The 23,564-nt window shown below is 35.7% G+C and overlaps 1 protein-coding gene and 1 non-coding gene across 5 annotated transcripts in view; one reads left to right on the top strand and one right to left on the bottom strand.

Annotated features, from left to right (window-relative positions):
• Znf280d (zinc finger protein 280D) overlaps positions 1-23,564 on the top strand; it is an 81,129-nt gene that overhangs the window by 34,859 nt on the left and 22,706 nt on the right. For 3 of the 4 annotated variants that reach the window (XM_041679620.1, XM_041679618.1, XM_041679619.1), the window contains 9 exons: positions 2,656-2,813; positions 3,216-3,316; positions 4,676-4,822; positions 7,297-7,431; positions 9,349-9,656; positions 9,773-9,913; positions 13,741-13,803; positions 20,868-20,986; positions 21,133-21,169. In XM_041679620.1, coding sequence (XP_041535554.1) covers positions 2,656-2,813; positions 3,216-3,316; positions 4,676-4,822; positions 7,297-7,431; positions 9,349-9,656; positions 9,773-9,913; positions 13,741-13,803; positions 20,868-20,986; positions 21,133-21,169 — 1,209 coding nt within the window. Of the gene's footprint in view, positions 1-2,655; positions 2,814-3,215; positions 3,317-4,675; positions 4,823-7,296; positions 7,432-9,348; positions 9,657-9,772; positions 9,914-13,740; positions 13,804-20,867; positions 20,987-21,132; positions 21,170-21,750; positions 23,081-23,564 lie in introns of those variants that run through there. The other variant, XM_041679621.1, reaches the window with a different exon arrangement.
• Positions 1,684-1,825, bottom strand: LOC121466267. The gene has a single exon (XR_005976747.1). It is a non-coding gene; the product is annotated as a small nucleolar RNA SNORA67 (small nucleolar RNA).

The following is a 23,564-nucleotide window of genomic DNA, read 5'->3' as shown; positions in this document are numbered from 1 at the left end:
CTTTGTTGTATTTTCAGATTTTCCTCTTAAATCTTGCTATTTTTGTCTTTCATATGGCTTAAGAAAGGACAGATTATTTTAATTTGAATCAAAATGAACTTATTAGTGATTTAGGAATTTATTGTGTGTTTTGAATTTTCTAATTTCTCTGAATAGTATAATTTCTTCACAATACAAGAAGTACTTCTTCAGAAGGTTTCAGATTGACTTTCTCCTTACTAATACTATTTGATGCTCAAACCTCCCACTTTATATTTATCATCTTTATTGTATATATCTTATAGGAATTGACCGCTTTAGAGAAGTACTACTAGAAGACGTGTCTGTCTTAATTTTAAAATTTAAATAAAAATTAGATATATCATTCTCAATGGAATTTAAAAATTTTTACATACAAATGTTTTTAAGTTTTAGCAATTTATACTTGTATTCTTTGAGTGGCCTATGTTATAAAAATAGCACCTTTGCCAGGCAGGCAGATCTCTGTGAGTTCGAGGCTAGCATGGGTGTGTAGAATGAATTCCTGGACAACCACAGGTCTACAGAGAGAAACTTTGTCTCAGAAAACAAAACCAAAAAAACTTAGAAGAATAACAAGAAGTCACCAGGCAGTGATGGTACACACCTTTAATCATAGCTCTTGGGAGGCAAAGGCAGGCGGATCTTTGTAAATTCGAGGTCTGCCTGGTCTACAGAGTGAGTTTTAGGACAGCCAGAACTACATAAAGAAAAATCCAGTTTTGATAAACCAAAAAGAAGAAAAAAGCAAAGAGATATGTTGAATGATGGTTTTCATATATTATATAGTCTAAATTTTTTATTTTATTAGGTAAGACTTTTCTACTCTCATAAAAACTTTCAAATATTCACTAAGAATTTTAAAGTTTTACATTGGACACTTGCCACCTTGTGTCTTCTACCCTTATTATAGTTGTTTTATTGTTTTCCTTTGTCTTTCTTTTAAACAATCTTATTTTTTAAAAATTAAGCTGTTGATGAAAACTGATTTTTCTTTTATGTACATTTCATAATAAGAATCAGACCTGAGTATACTTAGATAAGTTGTACTTCAGGAGTAGATATGGGACAAATTTGGAGAGAGATGAGAATATAATAATAACATACACAAAACTCAACTCTCAAAAATGAATGAAAAGATTATTGTATACAAATACACATACATTTACCATATCTTTTACATTTATTAAAAATCTTGTGACTTAGCATTTTATACACCAACAGTTACCTCTTCAGCTCCAGGGTTCATTCATTTTTATGCTTCTGTGGCTCGCTGATACAATGATGCTCACAGGCTTTTTTTGTGTGTGTGTGTGTGTGTGTGATTTTGTATATTCCCCAAGCTCTTACACTACTTCACCTTCTTCAAGAGCTAGTGGTCCCAGTAGTTTAGCAGGGAAGTTGTGCTTTGGAATCAGTCTTGAAGTAGACCTCCACCACTGAGTTCCGTATTCTCTCAGGAGATAGGGTATAAACTGTCTTCTGTCACCACGTTAATGGCCACACTTTTATGGTCAAAGCGACCGCTGTGGCCAATTCTGTGGATGTAGTTTTCCCTGTTGGTGGGAAGGTCGTAATTGATGACTAGGGAGACCTGCTGCACATCAATGCCTCTGGCCTAGGTCAAGAAAGATGATAGAGCTGTCAGAAGATAATCTACCCAGACTGATTAGGCATACATGTAGGCTGACAAAGGCAACAAGCAACCCTTGTTCCCCAGACCTCAGGCATGTCAGATTTTCTTCCAAGTTGCTACATTCCTGAAAGGGGCACTAGTCAGCCCTTTGGAGAGGGAATCACCTTGGACTCAAAGTGTAATTCAACCTGCTTTGAAGAGATACTATGTTTTAGAGATAGGGGGGAAAAAAGGATGTCACAGCCTTCATGATGGCTGTTCTCTGGATTGATAACATTATCATATAATTTTATGGTCATTTCTTTTGAAGCCTCCAACTGAATAATTTACTAATAGTTGACCCATTCTGAAAATTATTTTGCTCAAGTAATATTACTTTCCAATTAAGCCAAAAGCTTAAGTAAGTACTTTTAAATAGGTATACCATACTCTATACTTAGGGTCATAGTTCTGCTCATCAGAAGCCTGTAGGGATGCTGAAATAGCAAAGTGTAAAACTAAAAAATGGAGATTGTCTTACAAAGGACACAGTATGCAAAATGAACAGTTTGTGCAAACGGTAAACAGTGTCACTAAATAAAATGAAAAGTTACAATTGCAGGCATTAGAACTGCTCTTATGCATTTTAAAACAAAGTAAAAAATACTAGTAGCTGGAATTTATTGTGTATCTTCAAGATCTTAAAGGATTTTCCCCATGACTCTAGCTGCTTTTGCTGATAGGATTCTCTTCCACTATTAAATTTTACAGTGTGAATAGTCCTTAACAATGTAGACAACCCTGCCATTTTATCTAAAAACAATCATCTGAAACTAGTGACATTTGAGAACAAAGATTAAAAAGTGTCCACTTGAGGTCATTATTTAAGACATGCACTTTTCTAGAGAAATTGAAGATTCTAGATTTTGAATAGTATTCACAATTTTATTTATAATGGGGTTTGAGATTTTCTTTTGAGTGTTTTAATTTGAATCTTTGCACCTGTTGACAATCTTTTACAGGTTTATGAACCACATGAAACACCATTTGGAACTTGAGAAGCAGAGCAGCGAGAGCTGGGAGAAGCACACCACTTGCCAGCACTGCTACCGCCAGTTTCCCACGCCCTTCCAGCTGCAGTGCCACATCGAGAGCACACACACGCTTCATGAGTTTTCTAGTGAGTTAACGCTAACGCTGCCTTTCAGTTTCGAGTGTTTCTTTACTGTTGAAGTTACGCAGTCTTGAGAAAACTATTGCAGAAATAGAAACAAGAAACAGACTTTGAATTTTGGGGGCAAAATTCAAAAAGTTAACTTACTTCAACAGTTTCAGTTGAAATTCCAGATGTGTGTCATGTATTGCTACGTGAACTCAGATTATTTGGTACTGAGACAATAGGATGATGAACATGCATTTGCAGTAGTGCTAAAAGAGGAATTAGAGGACTTGCACTGGGTTTTTTTGTGTGTGATTGCTCACGACCTCTCACTGCTGTTCCATTTACCTTTAGACAAAAATGAATGAACCTTTATATTCATGTATTAAAATGTTGTAATAACTTTATTCCTTCTATTTATAGCCATTTGTAAAATCTGTGAGCTATCGTTTGAAACTGAACAGATTCTTTTACAACATATGAAGGATAATCATAAACCTGGTGAAATGCCGTATATCTGCCAGGTACATCCATCCATGTTTTATAGTGTTCTTTACTATTTGTTGTTTTGGTGTTAAGATTTGTAGTTGTTAAACAAATTGTTAGAAATCTTTTTAGTTAAGGGACCAACATTAAACATTTAATTTTAGAGAGATTACAGTCTCTCAGAGCCAGTCAACTCTCCCATTGTGGCAAGTCAGCAAAATGAGAGTAGGAGAATGAATGGATGTGTTCATGTTCCAATAAAACTTTAAGGACTATGATTTTTGAATTTTAGCTAATTTTCATGTGTGGTGAAATATATTGGTCTTTTTTTTTTTGGTTTTTTGAGACAGGGTTTCTCTGTGACTTTGGAGCCTGTCCTGGAACTAGCTCTGTAGACCAGGCTAGTCTCGAACTCACAGAGATCCGCCTGCCTCTGCCTCCCGAGTGCTGGGATTAAAGGCGTGCGCCACCATTGCCCGGCCTATTGGTCTTTTTTTTACTATTTAGGTAAAAAGGGTAGCTAAAATTAAAGTCCCTCCTACTTAGTTTACGAATGTAAAGTCTCTTGCATATTTCATACATTACATGAGGGGAAGATAGTGAACTTTATTTGGCCAGAGGCTGCTGTTTGCTCCTGGACACTAGAAAGAGAGGAGCCTGATCAGAAAAATAGATGTGGATTTACGATTTACTTTACCCTAGAGGGAATAGTGCATCCATATGACCAATGTGAAAATGCTTAGTTATACAGAGCCTGTCATGTGCTTTGGTACAAGTATTTCTTCAGAATTTGAAGGAATAGGAAAGCTGGAGGGAGATGAATTGCCACTTTCATAGCTTGGAGGCTGTATTTATAATCTGATGGCAAGTACTGTTTTATGCAGAGATAAAGTATTTTATAGGACTCCACAACCTCCAGAAGGTTCCAAAGCTTCAAAATTCAAGAGAAGACGGGGTGACAGGGAAGTGATGTGATAAAAAATGAAGGTATCGGGGCTGGAGAGATGGCTCAGTGGTTAAGAGCACTGCCTGCTCTTCCAGAGGTCCTGAGTTCAATTCCCAGCAACCACATGGTGGCTCACAATCATCTGTAATGAGATCTGGTGCCCTCTTCTGGCCTACAGGCATACATGCAGAAAGAATACCAAGAATACTGTATACATAATAAATAAATCTTTAAAAAAAATGAAAGTATCTATTATATTTAGGAAGCAGTCTTGAGTTCTGAAGGATCACCCTATTCTGACTTTTAGTGCTTTCGTTAGTGAGCTTCTTGCATGGATAGGCATCAGAGCTGGATATTGGTAGTATATAATCTAACAAGTGATTCTTTGTCACTTTGTACTTTCAAATCAATTACAAACTTTCCATTTCAACTTAATGTTTTTCATTTCTAGGTTTGCAATTATAGATCATCATTATTTTCTGATGTAGAATCTCATTTTAGAACATCGCATGAAAACACTAAGAATTTGCTATGTCCATTTTGCCTTAAAGTTATTAAAATTGCCACACCCTATATGCATCATTACATGAAGCATCAGGTGAGTTTAGTAATTTTTACTTTTTCATGTTACTTGATTATCACTCAGAATATTCAGTTTGTTCTTCAAAGGAAATAAAGTTGTTCCATGTATACAAGTGATTTAAATTATGTATAGAATCACTTGTAAAGCTTCCATGTCTTTCCTTTTCTAATTTTCTCATGGCCTATAAATAGTGATGAGTCTCAGAGACGACAAGGAATAGGAAGCCTAGGATTTAAACAAAACAAAAGGCAAATGGAATATGGGAAAGATTGGCTACTTCAGGGTCTCAGTAGATGTGGGAATGATTTTGAAGTACCCTCTCAAGAGGAAAAAAAGTGAGTTAGAATTGAAAGAATCAAGATAGAGAATTCTTAATCTTGTTTGTATCTTTGTCTTGTGTTTTCACCCCATTGTCCAGATCCTGGTGTTGTCATTACAGACCTAGGGTAACATTTCACAGTATTATGACAATGCTCCCTCAGCATTGGAACTCTGCCAGAGCATAGCTTGTTTCCTGAGTGACTTCTGCTAGCTTTAGCTATGTGATGTCTGGAACTCATCATTGGTTGTTCCTTACTTCTCTGATGTGATACTTAGTGGTTCTTTTCCTGGAGCAATTAAACCATCTTTTAAGCTAAAAATGTTGCTGAAACACTGAAACCTGTCTTAGCAATGATGCCTTTCTTGGAATCAGAAACCCATGTCTACACTGGATCTGATGGTGTGGTCAGGTTTTGTCAGCTCACTGCAAAGCTCAGTGTATTTGTACTTTTTAAAGTCTGCCCACCAGGTTTTCCCATTGTCATGTACTTGTCTGTTGGGTTCAGTTAGAAAATCATGAAATTGTGAACTGTTGTGAGTGAGTATACAGAAAAACATTTCTGGGAGATGAACTAACTCATGTGAACTGTCTTTTTCAGCCTGTTTAGTTTCTGATTCTTGGCCGTATTTTCTGTTTTAATTCATCCTCTTTGAGTACACAATAAATGAATTCGTGTTGCGTGCATCTGTGAAAAAAAATCTACTGAATCATGCTTATAAAATAATCATAAGATGAAGTTAGAACTATAGCACCTTACTATTATTCACTGCTTTGAGCATTGTAACTGTTGTCTGTTGTTGTTTTTTTTTTTTAATTCATTTAAAAAATCTTTTCTTAGCTGGGCAGTGATAGCGCATGCCTTTAATTCCAGCACTCAAGAAGCAGAGGCAGGTGGATCTCTGTGAGAGAAAAAAATTTTTTTTCTTTAATGTATGTTGTTATTTTGCCTGTATCGAAGTCCGTGCACCATGTGTGTGCCTGGCACCTGCAGAGAGCAGAAAAAGGCTTCCATTGGATCCTCTAGAACTGAAGTTACACATGCTTGTGAGCACCGCGTCGGTCCTCTGGAAGAGAAGGCAGTGCTCTTAACTGAAGACATCTCTTCAGCTCCTTTTAAAATGCTGTGTTGACATGTAACAATTGTGTATTTTGTGAAATACTGTGTGCTAATTTGATACAATATACAGTATGCAGTAAGCAGGTCAAGAGTAAAAACATTCTCCTCAGTCCTTTAATATTACTGCTTATTATTTGTACTCAGCAATCATGAGTGACTAATGGCAATCATGTTGGGCAGCACAGCCACAGAATGCTTTCTTACTATAGGAAGTTTATTGAATAATACTGCTTTCATTTCTTCGAAATGTCCCGTTAAATTTATTTGGTTTTAGAGAGGTCATGTTAGTCATTTTATCCACATACAGACCAATGGGAAATAGCAATTTTTTTAAATGTTTATTCATTATGTATACTATATTCTGTCTGCATGTATGCCTGCAGGCCAGAAGAGGGCACCAGAACTTTTTACAGATGGTTGTGAGCCACCACGTGGTTGCTGGGAATTGAACTCAGGACCTTTGGAAGAGCAGGCAATGCTCTTAACCACTGAGCCATCCCTCCAGCCCGGAAATAGCAAAATTTAAAAAATAACAGTTAAAAAATTATATGTATGTGTGTGGATATGTGCATATGGTAGGTATTGAACTTGGGGTCCTTTGGAAGAGAAGTATGAACAGTTAACTGCTGAACCATCTCTTTAACCTCCAAATAACATTTTTTTCTACATAAAAACACATAATAACTAAATTTTAGTGTCAGGTTAGATGGTTGGCTTAAGACTAAAAGACATTTCATATCATAATTTTATTTATTTATTTATTTATTTATTTATTTATTTATTTCCGAGACAGGGTTTCTCTGTAGCTTTGGGTGGTAGCCATCAAACCCAGGTTCTCTGGAAGAACAGCTCGTGCTCTTAACCACTGAGCCATTTCCTCAACCCTCGTGTTTGATTGCCACATAACAGATATACTCTTGAGATCCAATACTAATTAATACAAGTTTTAAAAATGAAATGATTCTTTGATTTATTATAGAATATCACTAAAACTAAAGGTTTCAGAACAGAATTTATAGCTATAGATATTATTTTCCTTTTTTCTAATAGAAAAAGGGAATACATCGTTGTACCAAATGCAGATTGCAGTTTTTGACATGCAAGGAAAAAATGGATCACAAGACTCAACACCATCGAACATTTGTAAAACCCAAGCAGCTAGAAGGACTGCCTCCTGGAACAAAAGTACGTTCAAGTATATGGTGTTATTTGATTTGTATGCTAAAAACTAACTCCTGCCTTGTTTTATCTATGGAACAAAATATGTTAGAAAATGACTTCTGATTTTTATTAAGACTAATTTTAGGTTTTACTGCTTTTGTACTTAGAAAGAAAAATATCTAACCATTGTTATGAGTTCCTGTGTGGGTATATTCCTTCATAAAAAGTACAATTGAATAAACTGCTCCCTTGATCAGTGGGTTATTTCAATTCTGTATGACTGTTTCAACTTTTCTAGTTAGTAGCATATGCATTATTAGTTTTAATAGCCGTACACTAAGGCATTTGATATCAGGAATCATATTCTTTCATTTATCTTTGTATCTCTAGTATCTTTTTAGAGTGCCTAATGCTACAGGTTCTCAGATGTTTGTTGAAGTTATTAATGCTGTGTCTACTCTCAAAGAAGCAAATTCTGCTGCTGGACAGCATTGTGAGCAAGCACTTGTCTGACTGTAAATTGATGATTGTAATTTACTGTTCCCCTTTTGCCTTATATACATCTGTTTTCTCTGACTTCTTTATATACAGTCAGCTCTTGAATATTTGCTCCAGTGGAGGGAAAACAGAGGCATGGATAATCCAAAGTGAAACAATCCCCAAAACATTTATATTTGCCTTTGGGTACTTACCTTTGAATGTGGGTATGTCTTTTATTTGAATTGACTAAATAATATAAAGCCCTGCTCTGAAGACTTAGAGCAAGAGGAGCTAGCCAACATCCTTCCCTGCACACCATTCCTTTCATGTTGGGACTACACATGCAGATACTAATGTAAGCAGTGCAGTCCTCTCCTTTCTTCCCATGTTAATAGTAATAATATTAATGATACTAAATGTTTTTCTAGCACCTTAGAATTACCTATTTCTAAATGTGCTTTTTCATGTATTCTTTAGCTTAATCCATACAATATAAATTATGCACATAAAGCTAACATTACCGTGTGTGGAAGATGTGAAATGGCTTAAGATTCAGTTACTTTTGCAAGGTTACATAGCTAGGAAGGCAGATTAACTTCAGGTCTTTGGATTCTTGGCCCAGTGTTTTTGTACATCATATAAGCACATGTTAGGACTCAGCATTGGCTGTCTCTGAGATGTGAGGAGAGTATAGTCAAATGATTAAAGCAGATGTTGGTAGGTGACGTTTGCATTGTCAGCCAACAGATAGAACGAAATGTTTTATGAATAGTAAATAATAAACCTTATTGGTTCTTTTAAAGAACTTTTTTCCCCCTGTTTTTTTGAGACAGGGTTTCTCTGTGTAGCTTTGGAGCCTGTCCTGGAACTTGCTCTGTAGACCAGGCTGGCCATGAACTCACAGAGATCCACTGCCTCTGCCTCCTGAGTGCAGGGTTTAAAGGTGTGCAACCACCATGCCGAGCAAGAATTGTAAATGTTATAATCTCCTTATAGTATAATGAATTGGTAAAACCACTTGCCTAAATCCTAGGAAGTATGATCCAAAAAGAACAAGTCACTCTTGCTGCCAATATTTGTTTAATGCTAGTAATTTTTAAAGGGTAACAGGCCTTTTTAGAGTTATCTTTTTCAGTCTTTATTACGTAAGTTTTGTTTTCTTGTGTTCGGAAATTACATTTAGTTATATCAGATCATAAAAGTAGCTATGAAATGTGATCTTCTTAGAGTCATACAATTTGTATTAATCTTATTTATTAATAACAATGTTAACATACAATAAATTATAAGATATATGAATAGATATTTTATGTGACTTGAATTTATTTAATTGGTTGACTAAAGCAAATAGATGGCTAAACCTAGTTAGTTATCTGTGCTTTTTAAAGAATACTTAAGATTTATCTTATTTTATACAGTGGTTAATTTTTTTTAAAGTAAGTATTTCCTTCATTTTTGTAGGTTACTATTCGAGCTTCAGTTGGACCTCTTCAACCAGGATCTTCAGCTATACCTTCCATCAGCGCAAGCACTTCTACCCTCCAGCTCTCACCTCCAAGGACTGAAAATACAACTTCTAAAAATCCCACTAAATTGAATACAAGTACACCGAATACAACCGTACCTGATCCCAGTCAACCTAATGAAAGCAAGTCTAATGGAAATAAATCTAAAATCAGGTCAAAAGTCTGTACTACTCAGAAGAAACAAAGCACACTCGCTAATAGTAATAAGAAAAGTAAGGTGAACACGGCATTGAGGAACCTAAGGTATGCTTTGCTTCTGACGCACACTCCCAGTCAAACTCAAGTCTAGCAGCATTATGTTTACTAATAGCCCTCTCTGACTGCTTTTGTTTTAAATATCTTTTTTATGTCTCCACAAGGTTACGTCGAGGTGTTCACGAGTGTATTGAGTGTTGTTCTGAAATAAAAGATTTTGCAAACCATTTTCCTACATATGTCCACTGTAGTTTTTGCAGATACAACACTAGCTGTAGCAAAGCCTATGTAAATCATATGATGAGGTAAGATGAGTTCAGTGTTTTGCCTTTTATAATTATAATTGAAGAAGCTTTTGTTTTGAAAACAAATTGTATTAGAAGCCTAGTAGCCCTTTCTGTTATAATAAAGCAAATCAAGAAATTACTGTGTGAAATGGTTAATTAAGCTAATGAAATTAAGATATATTTGTTAAAGGAGTAATTATTGTGTCAGATTTATTTTTCTTCCCCAAAAATGTTTTAAAATGGTTATTTCCCAACAAGTCTACATGTTTTAACTAACAACTCCATGCATGCCCATGACTGTCATTCTCTTCAAAGCAGTCAGAGTCTTGAGGATTTCCAGTGATGCTAGGAACTTTACTGGATTTGTTTCCCCCACGTCTCTCTCTGTAATCCATCTTTTTGTTTGCCATGTGTCTGTCCATCTTGAAACTGTATGTGCTTACATCTATTCAATGAATGTCATGATGCCACCATGGGAATTTTTCCAATAATGCATTCATTCTACATTGAGTACCTGTCATTTGCTCTATAATAGATTCTCATGAACTACATTTGGATATTACTGTTACCGAACACGTTACTCTTCCAGGGTTGATTTTGTTTTTATTTATGCATATGTGTGTCTTTGTAAGTGTATGCCACATGTGTATGGGTGCCTGTGGAGACCAAAAGAGGGTGTCTGGAGCTAGAATTGTAATAGGCAGTTATGGTTGTCTTTATGGGTGCTGGGAACTTAACCTGGGTTCTCTGGAGAGAGAAACAAGAACCAAAATTGTCCTTGTATAAATAAACCTGATATTGCCTATTCAGAATGATGCTGTTGTGAGTTTTTGTTTTGTTTGGTTTTTCTTTTCTTTTCTTTCTTTTTCTTTTTTTTTATAAAATTCATGTGTAACTGAGTTCCTTTTAGGTCATAGCCTGTCTTTCTTGTTGCTTTTTGATCATTGCCAGATGCTACTTTCAGAGGTCATCCTACCTTTAAGGTGGCTTCCATAGGTTTCAGCCTGGCCTCCTGGTACCCTGTCATATACAGTTTCAGCACTTCCATGGTGTTTGTCCTCTTTCTTACCTAATAGGGCCATTTCAATACCTGTCTGTGCTTCTTTGCTTTGAATTCCTTTGAGTCTGTGATGTTCAGTATCTACTGAGCTCTGTTGTCACTGGTCATCAAGGTCATTATTTTCAATGCTGTTTTGTTTTCTCATTTACTCTTTAGTCATATTTGCTTGTCATAAAGACCAACATAACTTCGAAACTTTTCTCCTTTTCCCTTTCTTTTTATTATGTTCAGTTCTGAAATGTATGTGACATTCATACTAGTTTCACTTCATAATATAAAATTTTAATTATTGTCTGTGTGTATATGTACACACAATGCATGGTTGCACCAGGGAGTTTTACTAAGGTTGCTCACGGGAGCATGGGTTAAGGTGCAGTCATACAGTCAGCGTTTCTATTTTTGTTGAGAATTATTTCTCTATCTGAGGTTATTTGTGCTTCCAAATGTATCTTAAGATTGGCTTTTTTTTTTTTTTGGTTTTTCTGAAGAATGATATTGGAATTTTTATTGGGATTTCATTCAGTCTGTATATTGCCTTTGGTACAATGGTCATTTCACAATATTAATTTTTCCAGTTTATTAGCGTGGAAAGCCTTTCCATCTTCAGGTTTCTTCCTCCATTTCTTCTGTATCTGCAAGTTTTTATTGGAGAGGTCTTGGCAGTTCCTTTGTTAGGTCATTTTAAGATTTTTGTTTGTTTCTTTAAGGCTTTTAGGAAAATTGTTTCTGTGCTTGATTTCTTTCTTTCCTAGCACATTTTTCATTCTTTTCTTTTTCTTCTTCTTCTTTTTTTTTAAATAAGGCATTTGTTTCACTGTGTAGCCCAGATGGGCCTTGAACTTGAATTCCCTTGTTTCAGCCTCCCAAATAATAGAATTATAGGTATGTGTCACCACATTTAGCTGTCCCTACTTTTTGTTAATTATAAAATCATGGAATTTTTGTTTTATTTTTTTCATCATTTTTTAAAAGATTTATTTATTATGTATATAGTGTTCTGTCTGCATGTATGCCTGCAGGCCAGAAGAGAGCATCAGATTTTATTATAGATGGTTGTGAACCACCATGTAGCTGCTGGGAATTGAACTCAGGACCTCTGGAAGAGCAGTCAGTGCTCTTAACCTTTGAGCTATCACCAGCACCAGAATTGTGTTTTAAATTTACATAATACAAAGAGAAGAAATAGAAAATTTTATTTATCGCTAGGGCTCAAATAACTTTGAAATTGTTATTAATATTTTAATGGTACAAATTGTAGACATATTTGAAAGCATCAGAATGACCTTATAATGTTATTTTAATCTCACTTTCCTAATAGGTATTATTATCTAAAGAAAGATAATTTTTGAATTTTATTTTTTAAGGTAGTATTTGATTCATATATTTTATGAATCGGATGGAATCTTAGACTAGTTTCTCAAGGGAACAATCATGTGTACAAATTTTTGCAAGTAGTTTTGAGTATTCTCAACTTGTTGATGTTAAAAACAAGATTTTTGTGATACCATCATACATATACTTGTAAATTCTTTAGTAATACTTATCCCAAATTGAAGAATTAACCATCTGAACTCTTCTGAGGATATAAAATCTTTGCAAACTTTGAAGAATATTTCCTAAGTTTGCAGCTACTCAGAATAGTTATCTGTTTTCACAGCCTGTATTAAATTTACCTAAGCATGCATTATAATCACTGACAAAGTATGTTAAAACTTCATTGCCAGAGATGAATTAAGTAGGTTTGTGGGTAACTTAAGACTTTACGTTTTTAAGTAAGTACTCAGGTGATACTGGGACTATTGTGTGTGACTTCACTTTTAGAAATAACTGTACTAAACCAGCCCTGGCTTTTAGTACAAGAAAGAGATAAAGGGCATAGAATACCTCTGTTCATATGGCTGAAAGTATGGTTAGGGATTTTTCTGTTTTCTGTTAAGAGGGGCATCATTTTAACCTAGGAGTCCTTATTTTCATTGTGTTTTTTAAACTGCTGCTGGTAATCTCAAAAGACCTATTGAAATATTTGGTTTTAAAAATGTAAACCATTTAAATTTTTTAAAATTTGTTTGAATCCCCTTCCATTTATGTAAGCTTGCTAAGACTAAAATGTGGTAAATTATGATTGGTTCGTATTATGGTAAAAATACCACTTGCAGAAATTCAAATTTTTTTTAATGTTTAACAGATAAAAGTTGAGTTTATTGCTCTATATTTTTTTATTTCCCTTTTTATGTAACCTTGAGCTTTTGATTGGGAATATGCTTAGGGAAAAGAGATGTTAATAGAAAAAATACAAAGATGATACCCACAGGACTGGAAAGATGTCTCAGCAGTAAAGAGCACCTACTGCTCTTTCATAGTATTAGGTTTCTGATTCCAATATCCATGGCAGTTACAATCATCTATCTGTACCTTCCTTTCCAGGAGATTCAATGCCCTCCATGGGCAACAGGCACACACATGGTTCACAGACATACATACAGGCAAAATGTCCATATGCATAAACTAAAAAACTTAAAATGAAGCAAAGGATATAGTCACACATGGTGGTACAAATTTTTAGTTTCAACTACTCAGAAGTCAAAGTAGGAGACCTCCTTGGCTCATAAGTTTGAGACCAGTGTGTAAAAAAAGGGGGGGGGGACACAATGAGTTAAAAGGAAACATGAGTAGTATTCTCATCATGCTATTTTATTAGAAACTTAAATATAGACTTTAAATGCGTTTATAAATCAGTGTGACTTTCTGTCCAATAAAAGTATTGTAATCATTTTTGTCTTTCCAGCTTTCATAGTAACCGTCCAAGTAAAAGGTTTTGTATATTTAAGAAGCATTCGGAAAATCTCAGGTAAATCATTTCTGTAAAATCTTTCTGTTGAACAGTGATTGTAACTTTTTTCTATGTAATAACTTTTTAAAGCTAGAATTCATATACTGTGTTAGTTACTTTTCCTGTTGCTATGATATAAATATCTGACAGGCAACTTAAGGAAGGAAAAGTTTATTTTGTCTCAATTCAAGGGTATAGTCTGTTTTAGGGATGTCAGGTGACAAGAGATTGGACTACCAGTTACATTGTATCAGCAATCAGGGAGCAGAGCCTGCTGAATACTGCCACTTGATTCCCTTTGTTTTTTTCACTCTGTCCAAGACCCAATCTGTGGGATGGCATACCTATATTTAGGGGGTGGGAGAACTTCCTGGTTCACTTAACCTAGAAACTCCCTCATAGAAATGCTGGAGGTTTTTTAAACCCCTCAGATTAATAATCATGATTAACCATCACACATGCCATATTCCTCACATGTTTAACATGTAATCTTAATAAATTTTAGAACGTTCAGTTGTGTATCAGTCATAGTATGCGTACATTTTCAGTACTTAAAAAGTAATCCCATATATTAGCAATCATTCCCATTTCCTTTCAACGCCGCCTATCCCCAAGTAGCTCTAAATGTACTGTAGAAGGAGCTGCGGGGCTATGTTCCTGTCACCCAGCTCCCGGCCTCCTAGCTAGCTTATGCCCCAAAATAACAACACACAAATTGTATTCATTTAAACACTGCTTGGCCCACTAGCTCTAGCCTCTAACTGGCTAACTCTCATATTTTGACTAACCCATATTTAGTAATCTGTGTAGCACCAGTCTTACCAGGAAAGATTCAGCATGTCTGACCTGGCGGCTTGCTTCATCACGTCTGCCCTGGAGAGCAGCGACATGGCGTCTGAACTCACTTCCTCTTCCCAGCATTCTGTTCTGTTTACTCCACTCACCTATGTTCTAACTTATGAGGCCAAGCAGTTTCTTTATTAATTAACCAATGGCCTTCCTCCATCATTTCCCCTTTTTCTGTTTAAACAAAAAAAGGAAGTCTTTAACTTTAACATAGTAAAATTACATATAATAAAACAATTTTCAAGTAAGAATTACAGTTACAATATTTACATCTATTTTATCTTTATCATAACTAAGGAAAACTATAACTAACTATTCTTCAACTCCATCAAAGACTCGAGAAGGATACAGTATTACCCAAGCAAACAAGAAATAAGCAACTTCCAAACTCTAGAAATGACAGAGACATCTCGCTGCCTGGACAGTCACCCAAAGTTCCTCTGTAACTTTGGGGCATCCATCTTTGGCCTACAGGCCCATAGTATCCAGAGACATTTTCATGAAGCAGGAAATTTCAAAGGCAGTTCAGTCACTATCTGCTGTGTCCTGCAGAATGTCTCGCAGACTCTTTCATGAGTCAGGAACTCCAAAGAATCATCTCACCTTTAGGCAAGTTCAGCAGTCCTCTTTCTGTGGGTTCTTTGTGTCCAGTTTATCCAACAGTCCAGGCAAGAGCAGTTTCTTGCTCAAATGGCTAACCAACTCCATAAGGAGCCTCTTCGATGCCCATCTTCCTTTTGAAGTAGATTGGTGCTGCCAGGAGCAGACATGTCTCATTGTCATGAAAAGCCCTGAGTTATTAAAATATTAAATGTCATTCTGTAGTCTTTGAAAGATATGAAGAATGTCTATCTAAAATATATCTATGTACATCTAGAAAATCTAACATGACTACAAGCTTGACTTATTGATAATTATCCATTAACAACCTATATACATTACATTTTTACATGAACTACACAATCACAATACCTTAGTCAATATCAGAAACACATATACATATAACAAGATTGACCTTAAATTTATATCAATAAAGTCAAATCCATACCAATGCAAATTATTCATATCTATATCATATCCCCCTTTAAATGTAAAAGAACATTTATAAGCAATATTTGGGAATATGGGCGCAGTTTTTTCTCTCCAAACTGCTTCCTGCTGAATGGGGGCGCTATCAATCAGGTCTTTCATGGTGTAACCTGTGTGCTAGATTTCTCTCAGTTGGCAGTTGAGTGAAGTAATTTTTTGAGGGTATTCTCAGCAACCTTTCAGGAGGACGTGGTTTACCATACCTTATTGGGATAGAAGCAATCCACAGGGTCTCATCCTCTGTGAAAACAAAAGAAGAAACTCTTTTCCAAAGTATCATATCCTTAGATCCAAATTCTGAAGTCAAAGCATTTTCAAAATATCAATGTTGGATTAGTTCAGCAGCATTTATAAACAAATATATTTTAGCAGCTATTGCTCCTTTTTCAGCATTCAAACAATTCAAAGAGAGCATAATAGCATACAGTATCAAAATTCTCTGTGTATTTTCCATCTTTGTGCAGCTTTATTTTAACCTCTATTTCATTTATTTTTACTTATATTTTTTGAGACAGGTTCTCTGTACATCTTTGTCCTGGAATAACTCTGTAGACCAGGCTGTCCTTGAACTCTCAGAGATCTGTCTGTCTCTGCTCCCCAGGCATTGGGATTAAAGGCGTATGCTACCACACCTTGAAGTCACAGAGGTCAATCTCCCTCTGCCTCCCAAAGGTTGGGACTAAAGGTGTGTACTACCACACCCAACTACTCTCTTTCTTCCTTTTTTTTTTTGTTTTTTTACTTTAAGAACTTTTAGCTTGCGTATATTTTTAACACACTATAAACCATTTAGAAATTTTCTTTGCTTTTGAATCTCCCTTTACTGTATCTCTCTCTATTTTTCTGACCACATGAGCCTTTAAATTACTGAGCAATATGGGTAGGATTAAAGCCGTGGCTTTGCCGGCTAGATCCAGCCCATTCCTTAGCTTTTCAGCCTCTGAGGTACTGCTGGAGCTATTTTCATTGCCACAACTCTATGGCGTTTCAAGGTCCCTCCAGCAAGCAAGCTGCAACAGTATGTTCACAGACAACACTCAAGTCCTCTCTCTGTAGTCGGCCTTCCTGCCCTGGTAGGACGGCCCAGAAAAACGGCATTTTTTAACAGCACAGCTTTTTTCCTGCTACAGCTGAAAACAGAAAAGCATGCGTTCAGCTTTTCATCAACACTGTTTAAGTGTTCATGGTAGGACCTCTTAAAAGAGCTACAGGATTTTGCAGCTGAGTCAGGAAGCCTCTCTTAGATGAGAGCGCTTGCTTGCCTCTAGCAAGCAGAGCAGACCCAAGAAATTGCTGCGACCAAGAAAACATGCTTTATTCTTTCCCAAGCCTTTTCAGGCTTTCTGTGGATCCAGTTATCCACACGTTGGGCGGCACCAGATGAAGGCGTAAGTCACAAACAATCCCAAACCAGTTTGGAATTATGATTAATAGAATGGTTATTTATTTAAAGGGGAAAACTTCCCAGACAACAGCCCTCTGCACAGTCAGGAAAGGAGCCTAGTCGCTGGAAGCGGAGCCGAAAGCCAGAAAGAGGAGAGGGAAGTGGCTGCTTTTTTAAAGGGAGACAGACCACACCCCAATGGGCTGGTATCTCAGTGGCTATTGGCTGACGGAGCGGAAGGAGCTCCCGCAACAATGTACTTTGTGTTTGTGTAGACTAGTACATTCTAGGTGTTTTGTCAATAAATGGGATGGTATTATATGGGGCCCTTAGTGACTTCCTACCGAGGTTTATCCATGGTGTGGAATATAGTGATACTTATTTAAGTTGATGAATACTATTTTACTTTATGGATATACCGTAGATTATTCATTTGGTTAGTTTTGCATTTGGAAGTCATTATAAGTAATGCTGATAGGAACATTCTTGTATAAGTTCTTTCAAAGACCCATTTCTCTTGTGTGTAAATAGGATTAGGTTTGCTAGCTAAATTCTAATTCCCTTTTAAGCATTTTTAGAAGCTGATAGACTGTTTTTCACTATAGTTTCACTATTTTACATACTTAACTAGTACTGTGTAAGAGTTACAAATTCCTGCATCTTTTCTAGCACTTGCTACTTGTTTTTTATTATAGGCATTCTGTATTTGTTCTTAGCCAAAAGGCCAAGAAGTGCTACTACAGTCATTTTAATAGGTGCAAAATGCTTTGCCATTGTGTTTGCTGTATCTTTTTAATTAACCCAATCCCAGTGTGTCAGTTGAGTGCTTGTGACTAGATGTTACAGGATTGTGTTACTATCATTAGATCATAGGTATGTCATAGTATCATGATAAATTCATTGTAGTAGTTTCAGAGGGGGACCATATAAAGTACATTTTCATTTTATGGTGAGAACAAAAATAAAGCTTTTCCACATTACCCAAAGAAATCCCGACTCAGAAAAAAATGCAAAACAAAAAGATATATGAAAGTAAATAATGTTTTTTATTTTATATATTTTTGTGTGTGTTTGCATAAAAACACACATGCACACATACCATAGCATATATGTAGAGGGCAGAAGAGACTTTTCAAAAATTGATTCTCTCCTTCTGTGGTGGTTTCCAGGTATTGGATTTGCACAGCAAATGCTCTTATTTGCTAAACTATCTCATCAACCTGCTTCAGTTTTTAGTAAATTTAAAGCACTGGAATGCTTGCATCAATATATAGTCTTTTTGCTTTTCTTACTCAAATACTGAAGGCGGTTGAGTTCAGCTATATTTGAGGTTAGTTGTAGGTGCATCAGTATTGTAATTTGGGGCTGTCAACTAGTTAGGACTGAGTTTGTAATGATATGAATTATTGGACTGAATTTGTGCTTTAGTTCAAACCTAATTATCCTTACCAGCTTTGTCTTTGGTAAATTATGATCTAATGATAGTTACAGTACCCTATAACATCCAGTCACAAGCATCCAACTGACAGACACACTGGCATTGGGTTAATTAAAAAGCTACAGCAAACCACAGTGACAAAACATTTTGTTTCTATTAAAATGCCAGTAATACCACTTCTTGACCTTTCAGCTAAGATTAAGTATTTAAGCTAATACTAGCTAAAGAAATGGTAATTATTGCATCTGCTTCTTCAAGTTGTTGTAATATTTCGATGAGATGATATGTCTAAAACACAGTATAGCACTACTAATATCATGAAGTGCTTCATAGCATATATTTAGGAAGGCAGAGAGTCAGAGTCTAGTTGGAGCCTCATTGTCAGATAAAATATCATTAAAAAAGATCAGCCAGGAAGAACTAATTTGGGGGTTTCAGTTTGTTTGACCAGAGTAACCTGTACGTGTAATGCATAGTATATTAGAATTTCAGGGGAAATAGTGTGACCTATTTTCACATTCCAAAAATTAATATTTTACTATGTGTATAAATATTTTACTCTCATGTATGTCTATGCACCATGTTCATGCCTGGTTCTTACAGAGGCCAGAAGATGGTATCTGTTCCACATGGGTGTTGGGAATTGAATTCAGGTCCTTTAGAAGAGTAGCCTTTGCTGAGCTATCTCTGCTGCCACTAGTTTCATGCTTTTTTGGTTTTGTTACTTAAAAAAAAAAAGATAGTAACAATGATCACATTGCGTGATCATTCTTTTTTTCACCTAAGCAAAAATAATTTATTAAGGAGATTCTTTAAGGATTTTACAGTCAGGCTGGGCATGGTGGTGCATGCCTTTAGTCCTAGTACCCTAGGGGGCAGAGGCAGACCTGCTCTACAGAATGAGTTCCAGGACAGTCAAGGCTGTTACACAGAGAAACCTTGTTTCAAAAATCAAAAAAAAGAAAGGGGGGGGGATGAAAAAATCTTGTGTTACTGTCCCCCTCATAGCACAAGAATTAGAGCCAGATCTTGTTGTCAGGGTTTCTGTCCTGCCTGGTTTCTGGCCTCCCACCAGGTTCCACAGCCGTTTAGCCCCAAAGAAATCACACAGAGGTCTGCATTAGTAGATTGGCCCATTAACTCATGCTTCTTATTAACTCTTATAACTTATATTAGCCCATTATTCTAGTGTATGTTAGCCACATGACTTGATACCTTTTTTAGTGAGGCAGTCACATCTTCTGTGGTGGGCTCAGGACTGCAGAGGAATGGGCTTCTTCCTTCCCAGAATTCTCCTGTTCTCATTGACCCGCCTCTACTTTCTGCCTGGCTACTGGCCAATCAGCATTTATTTAAAATGTAATTGACAGAATAAAGACCATTCTCCCACACCAAGATCTTATAAGGGAAACAAAGTCTCTAGATTGACCTCTGAGCATTGTCTTTCTCTTTGTCTAGATTTTCTTACCTTCAGCATACCAACTTTCTCTATTAAAGACCCAAATGTAACATTTCAAACCTCCCATGCTTTGCCAAATCAAGAAGTTTGTTTATACATTAATAATTTGTAATCATCACACATTTCATTAAGACTTCAGCAGATAGGCAGGTAGGCTAGTTAATGATGCTGCCTTGAGATATTCAGGCATGTATGATTTAGGGTCTAATTAGTTACTTTAGCTAATTCAGTATTAAATGAAGATAGCACCAATTGTGAGAACTTTAAGCATACCATGCACTTGATAGTAGCTGTCATATGATCCATTCTTAGAATTTACATCTTTTTTCTGACTTTATCTTTGACTAAATGAAACCCTATATTATAAATTCCATTAGAATGTGGACTACAGTTTTTTCACTGTTATATTCATAACACCTATTGGATGATATATAAAGAGAGCCTTATTAAATGCATATTAAGTAAATGAATGCTATATCCTCACCTGATGATGGAGGAACATGCTGCTTCCCTGTATTAATGCAAGCACTTAGCAGAGCCAAGACTATCTAGCAGTAGACTTTTTTTCAGCTGGTACAAAAGGTGAATGCTCCTAAAAAATACTTTTGGGGGGAGTAGGGACTGGGAATGAACTCAAGACTTGAGTATTCTAGGTCTTCACTACCACTAAGCTTTCCCCATATATTTTAAACACGAATACTTTAAATAACATCATAATTTGGATATGGCTACACCATTTTCTAAAAGTTATGTTAAATTTATATAACAAAATGTAAGTTATGACAAAAAACATGGAAAAATAGTATAGTACCTGTGTATAGTTTCATAAAAAATAAAACCTTTTATTGCTGTTTTTTTTTTAATAGGGGCATTTCTCTAGTGTGCCTTAATTGTGATTTCCTAACTGATGTTTCTGGCTTAGATAATATGGCCACACACTTAAGTCAACATGAAACTCATACTTGTCAAGTTTTAATAGAGAAAGGTACGTATACGTAACTACTGTTTCAGACATTGTATTTATCATTATTTTTTGGTCAGCCAAAATATGGACTCTTTACTAAGTCATTTTATTTCACCCAGCATTGTTTATACACTCTTGTAAATGTGAAACTTTTCTTCTGATTTCAGTTTCTGTTTGTATCCCAACTTCTGAACGCCTTTCTGAGTAAGTCTAATTTTTATTAAATGTGTTTTTCTTTGGATTTTTAGCACTATTGCATTCTTAAGTGTGCCTTTAATAGGAGTGAAAAGTACTGAAGTCTTTTGTTTTTATTTTTAAGCTGCTTGTTGAAATAGGTTCCTACTCTGTGGAGCTCATGACCTGGTGCAAGAGAAGTTGGGATTTCCTAAGTTCAAAGTTCTGAGATGTTTCTTACACAAAGGCAGTTTCACAAGTCCATGACACCAGTGGTGCTCATTACTCAGCTCTTTTCAGCTTTCGCATGCATCTAGATTCTTGCTCTGCCTTATCTTTGTGTCAAGATTTACGTGTCTTAACATATATATTTCTTCCCCCTCCAGTTGGCTCTCTAAAAATAACTTTATTGCTGTGGTCTTTTCTTTGCTTAAAATAATTTGTTTTCTCTGCTATTCTTGCTTCCAGAATAATGTATTCCAAATAATATAGCTCTTTATTTTTTTGTTTTGTCTGCTTTTTTCTTACCTTATGCCTTGAGTTTTTAGGTCAGATGGTTGTCTTTTTCCTCATTCGTTGTCTGTCATTGTGCTATTTTTCTTATTTTTCAGATGCAGAAGCAGCCCAGAGATTTCAAAACATGTCCAGGGTGTACCTGGACAGTGTCCCCTTCGATGGACACAAGTGCTGCCTGTTCTCTCTTTCCCAGGAATGAGAATGAACTGACTGTGGGACCTGCTCTAGGTTCTGGCCTACATCAGGCTGAGGCTGGCTCATTTGGCCAGAGGCAGCCTCAAAGCCCACCAAATTGAGCATGGCTCCCATTGGTGGCTTTGGCTCTTGATCTTAATCTTATGGGCCAATTGTGAACAAGAAAAGCCCATCAAATCAGTGCTTTTGATAACCAAATTAAAATGTAGCCATTTTGACTGCTGCCCTTAATGTTGCTTCAGCAGAAAGGCAGGCAGGCAGTCCAGGACATGAAGACACTGGTGCTGGGAGATAATAACTGTGTCTAGTCCTCAGACAACATTTCTCAGTGACATGTTCTAAAGTTACACTGTCATTGAAAGTAGATTGCCCCATACTAACTATAATTTTAATATAATTAAGATAAAATTTAAGTTAGTTCTCATAGCTTGATTTTCTGTTCTGAATTTATTGATGTCTATTTTTCTATTCTCTAAAATTTTAATGTTTGTTTCATTTTTGTCAAGAACTTCAAAAGCTCATGTAGGCTGCCTGTTTGTAGCTTTTTAATTAAGGTGTTCTTTTACAACACTATGCCCTCTGTCTCTATTTGAGGATTATTAATCTAAGTAATTGTGAGTTTTAAGGTATAACAAACTAGTGAGACTTTTTGAGGATTCTAAAAACAGGTTTTAAAGTAACATTTAATTGATATGTAAGCTCTGATAAGTCATTAATATCATCCCTTTGGATAAACGTAATATTATTTATACTGTATGAACCAGTATTGCATGAGCTTCTTTCTACTTAAACATTAAACTTGTCACTTCTTATCTTAGCTACATTAAGTTCAAATAAATTGCTTTGCTCTATTATTTAGTAAATTTTGTATTTGTCTTAGAAATTGTTTCCTAATAAATAATTTTATATAAAACTTAATTTATCCTGCAAATAGCATTAACTATATGGAGTCTGGTGGATTGACATGTCTACTGAGAATATTTCCACTTAGTACATTTATGTTCCCCTTAGCCCAACTAAAATGTCTCTGTTCTTACAGCACTGATTTCGTGGATTTTGGAAACAAATAAAGTGCTTTTTATGATTTTAACAGTTAGAGTCAGCAGTCTCTAAATTATAGTTAAGCCCTATTTTTCTTGCATCTTAAAAATATGTATTTACCCATCCCAATATCAGAGCTTTGTATTTGCTTTTGGAGCAGAGATAAAGGCATTTTCAGATGTCCGCCTTTTTGTTTTATTGTTTTCCTTGGAATTAACAATAAAAAAAGAGGATTCCATTAGTTTTAAGCTTCTTATTAAAACTTTATTAGTTCTATACTATACATAAAAGCATTTCCAGAATCCTAATAACAGCTTTTTGTGTTGTCATGAATTTGATACACTAGTTTCTATTACTTTATAATTACTTTAAAATGACTTGTTTCTATTTTTAACAATAATTATCATTCATAGACAAGAGAATCTGTTCTTAGTCATGGTTGAGTATTTGCATATTATCTCTTCTTTCACAGAACTGGTTTTCTTAATGCTCACCAAGTTCACTTCTTTATCTGCCCTTCTTTCTCTCTCTTTCTCCCTCTCTCTCTTCTTCAATTTAAATGAGACAGTCTTGCTATGTAGCTTATTGGAACTCATGGTCCTGCCTCAACTTTCCAAGCACTGGGATTATAAGCATGGCCACGATACCCAGAAGTTTCTCTCAAAGTTCTGAC

Source organism: Microtus oregoni, unplaced genomic scaffold (genome assembly GCF_018167655.1).
Source record: "Microtus oregoni isolate MIOR12 unplaced genomic scaffold, Mior012 000032F_ref0000030, whole genome shotgun sequence".
NCBI lineage: Eukaryota > Metazoa > Chordata > Mammalia > Rodentia > Cricetidae > Microtus > Microtus oregoni.
This window is presented reverse-complemented; position numbering and strand designations above follow the sequence as displayed.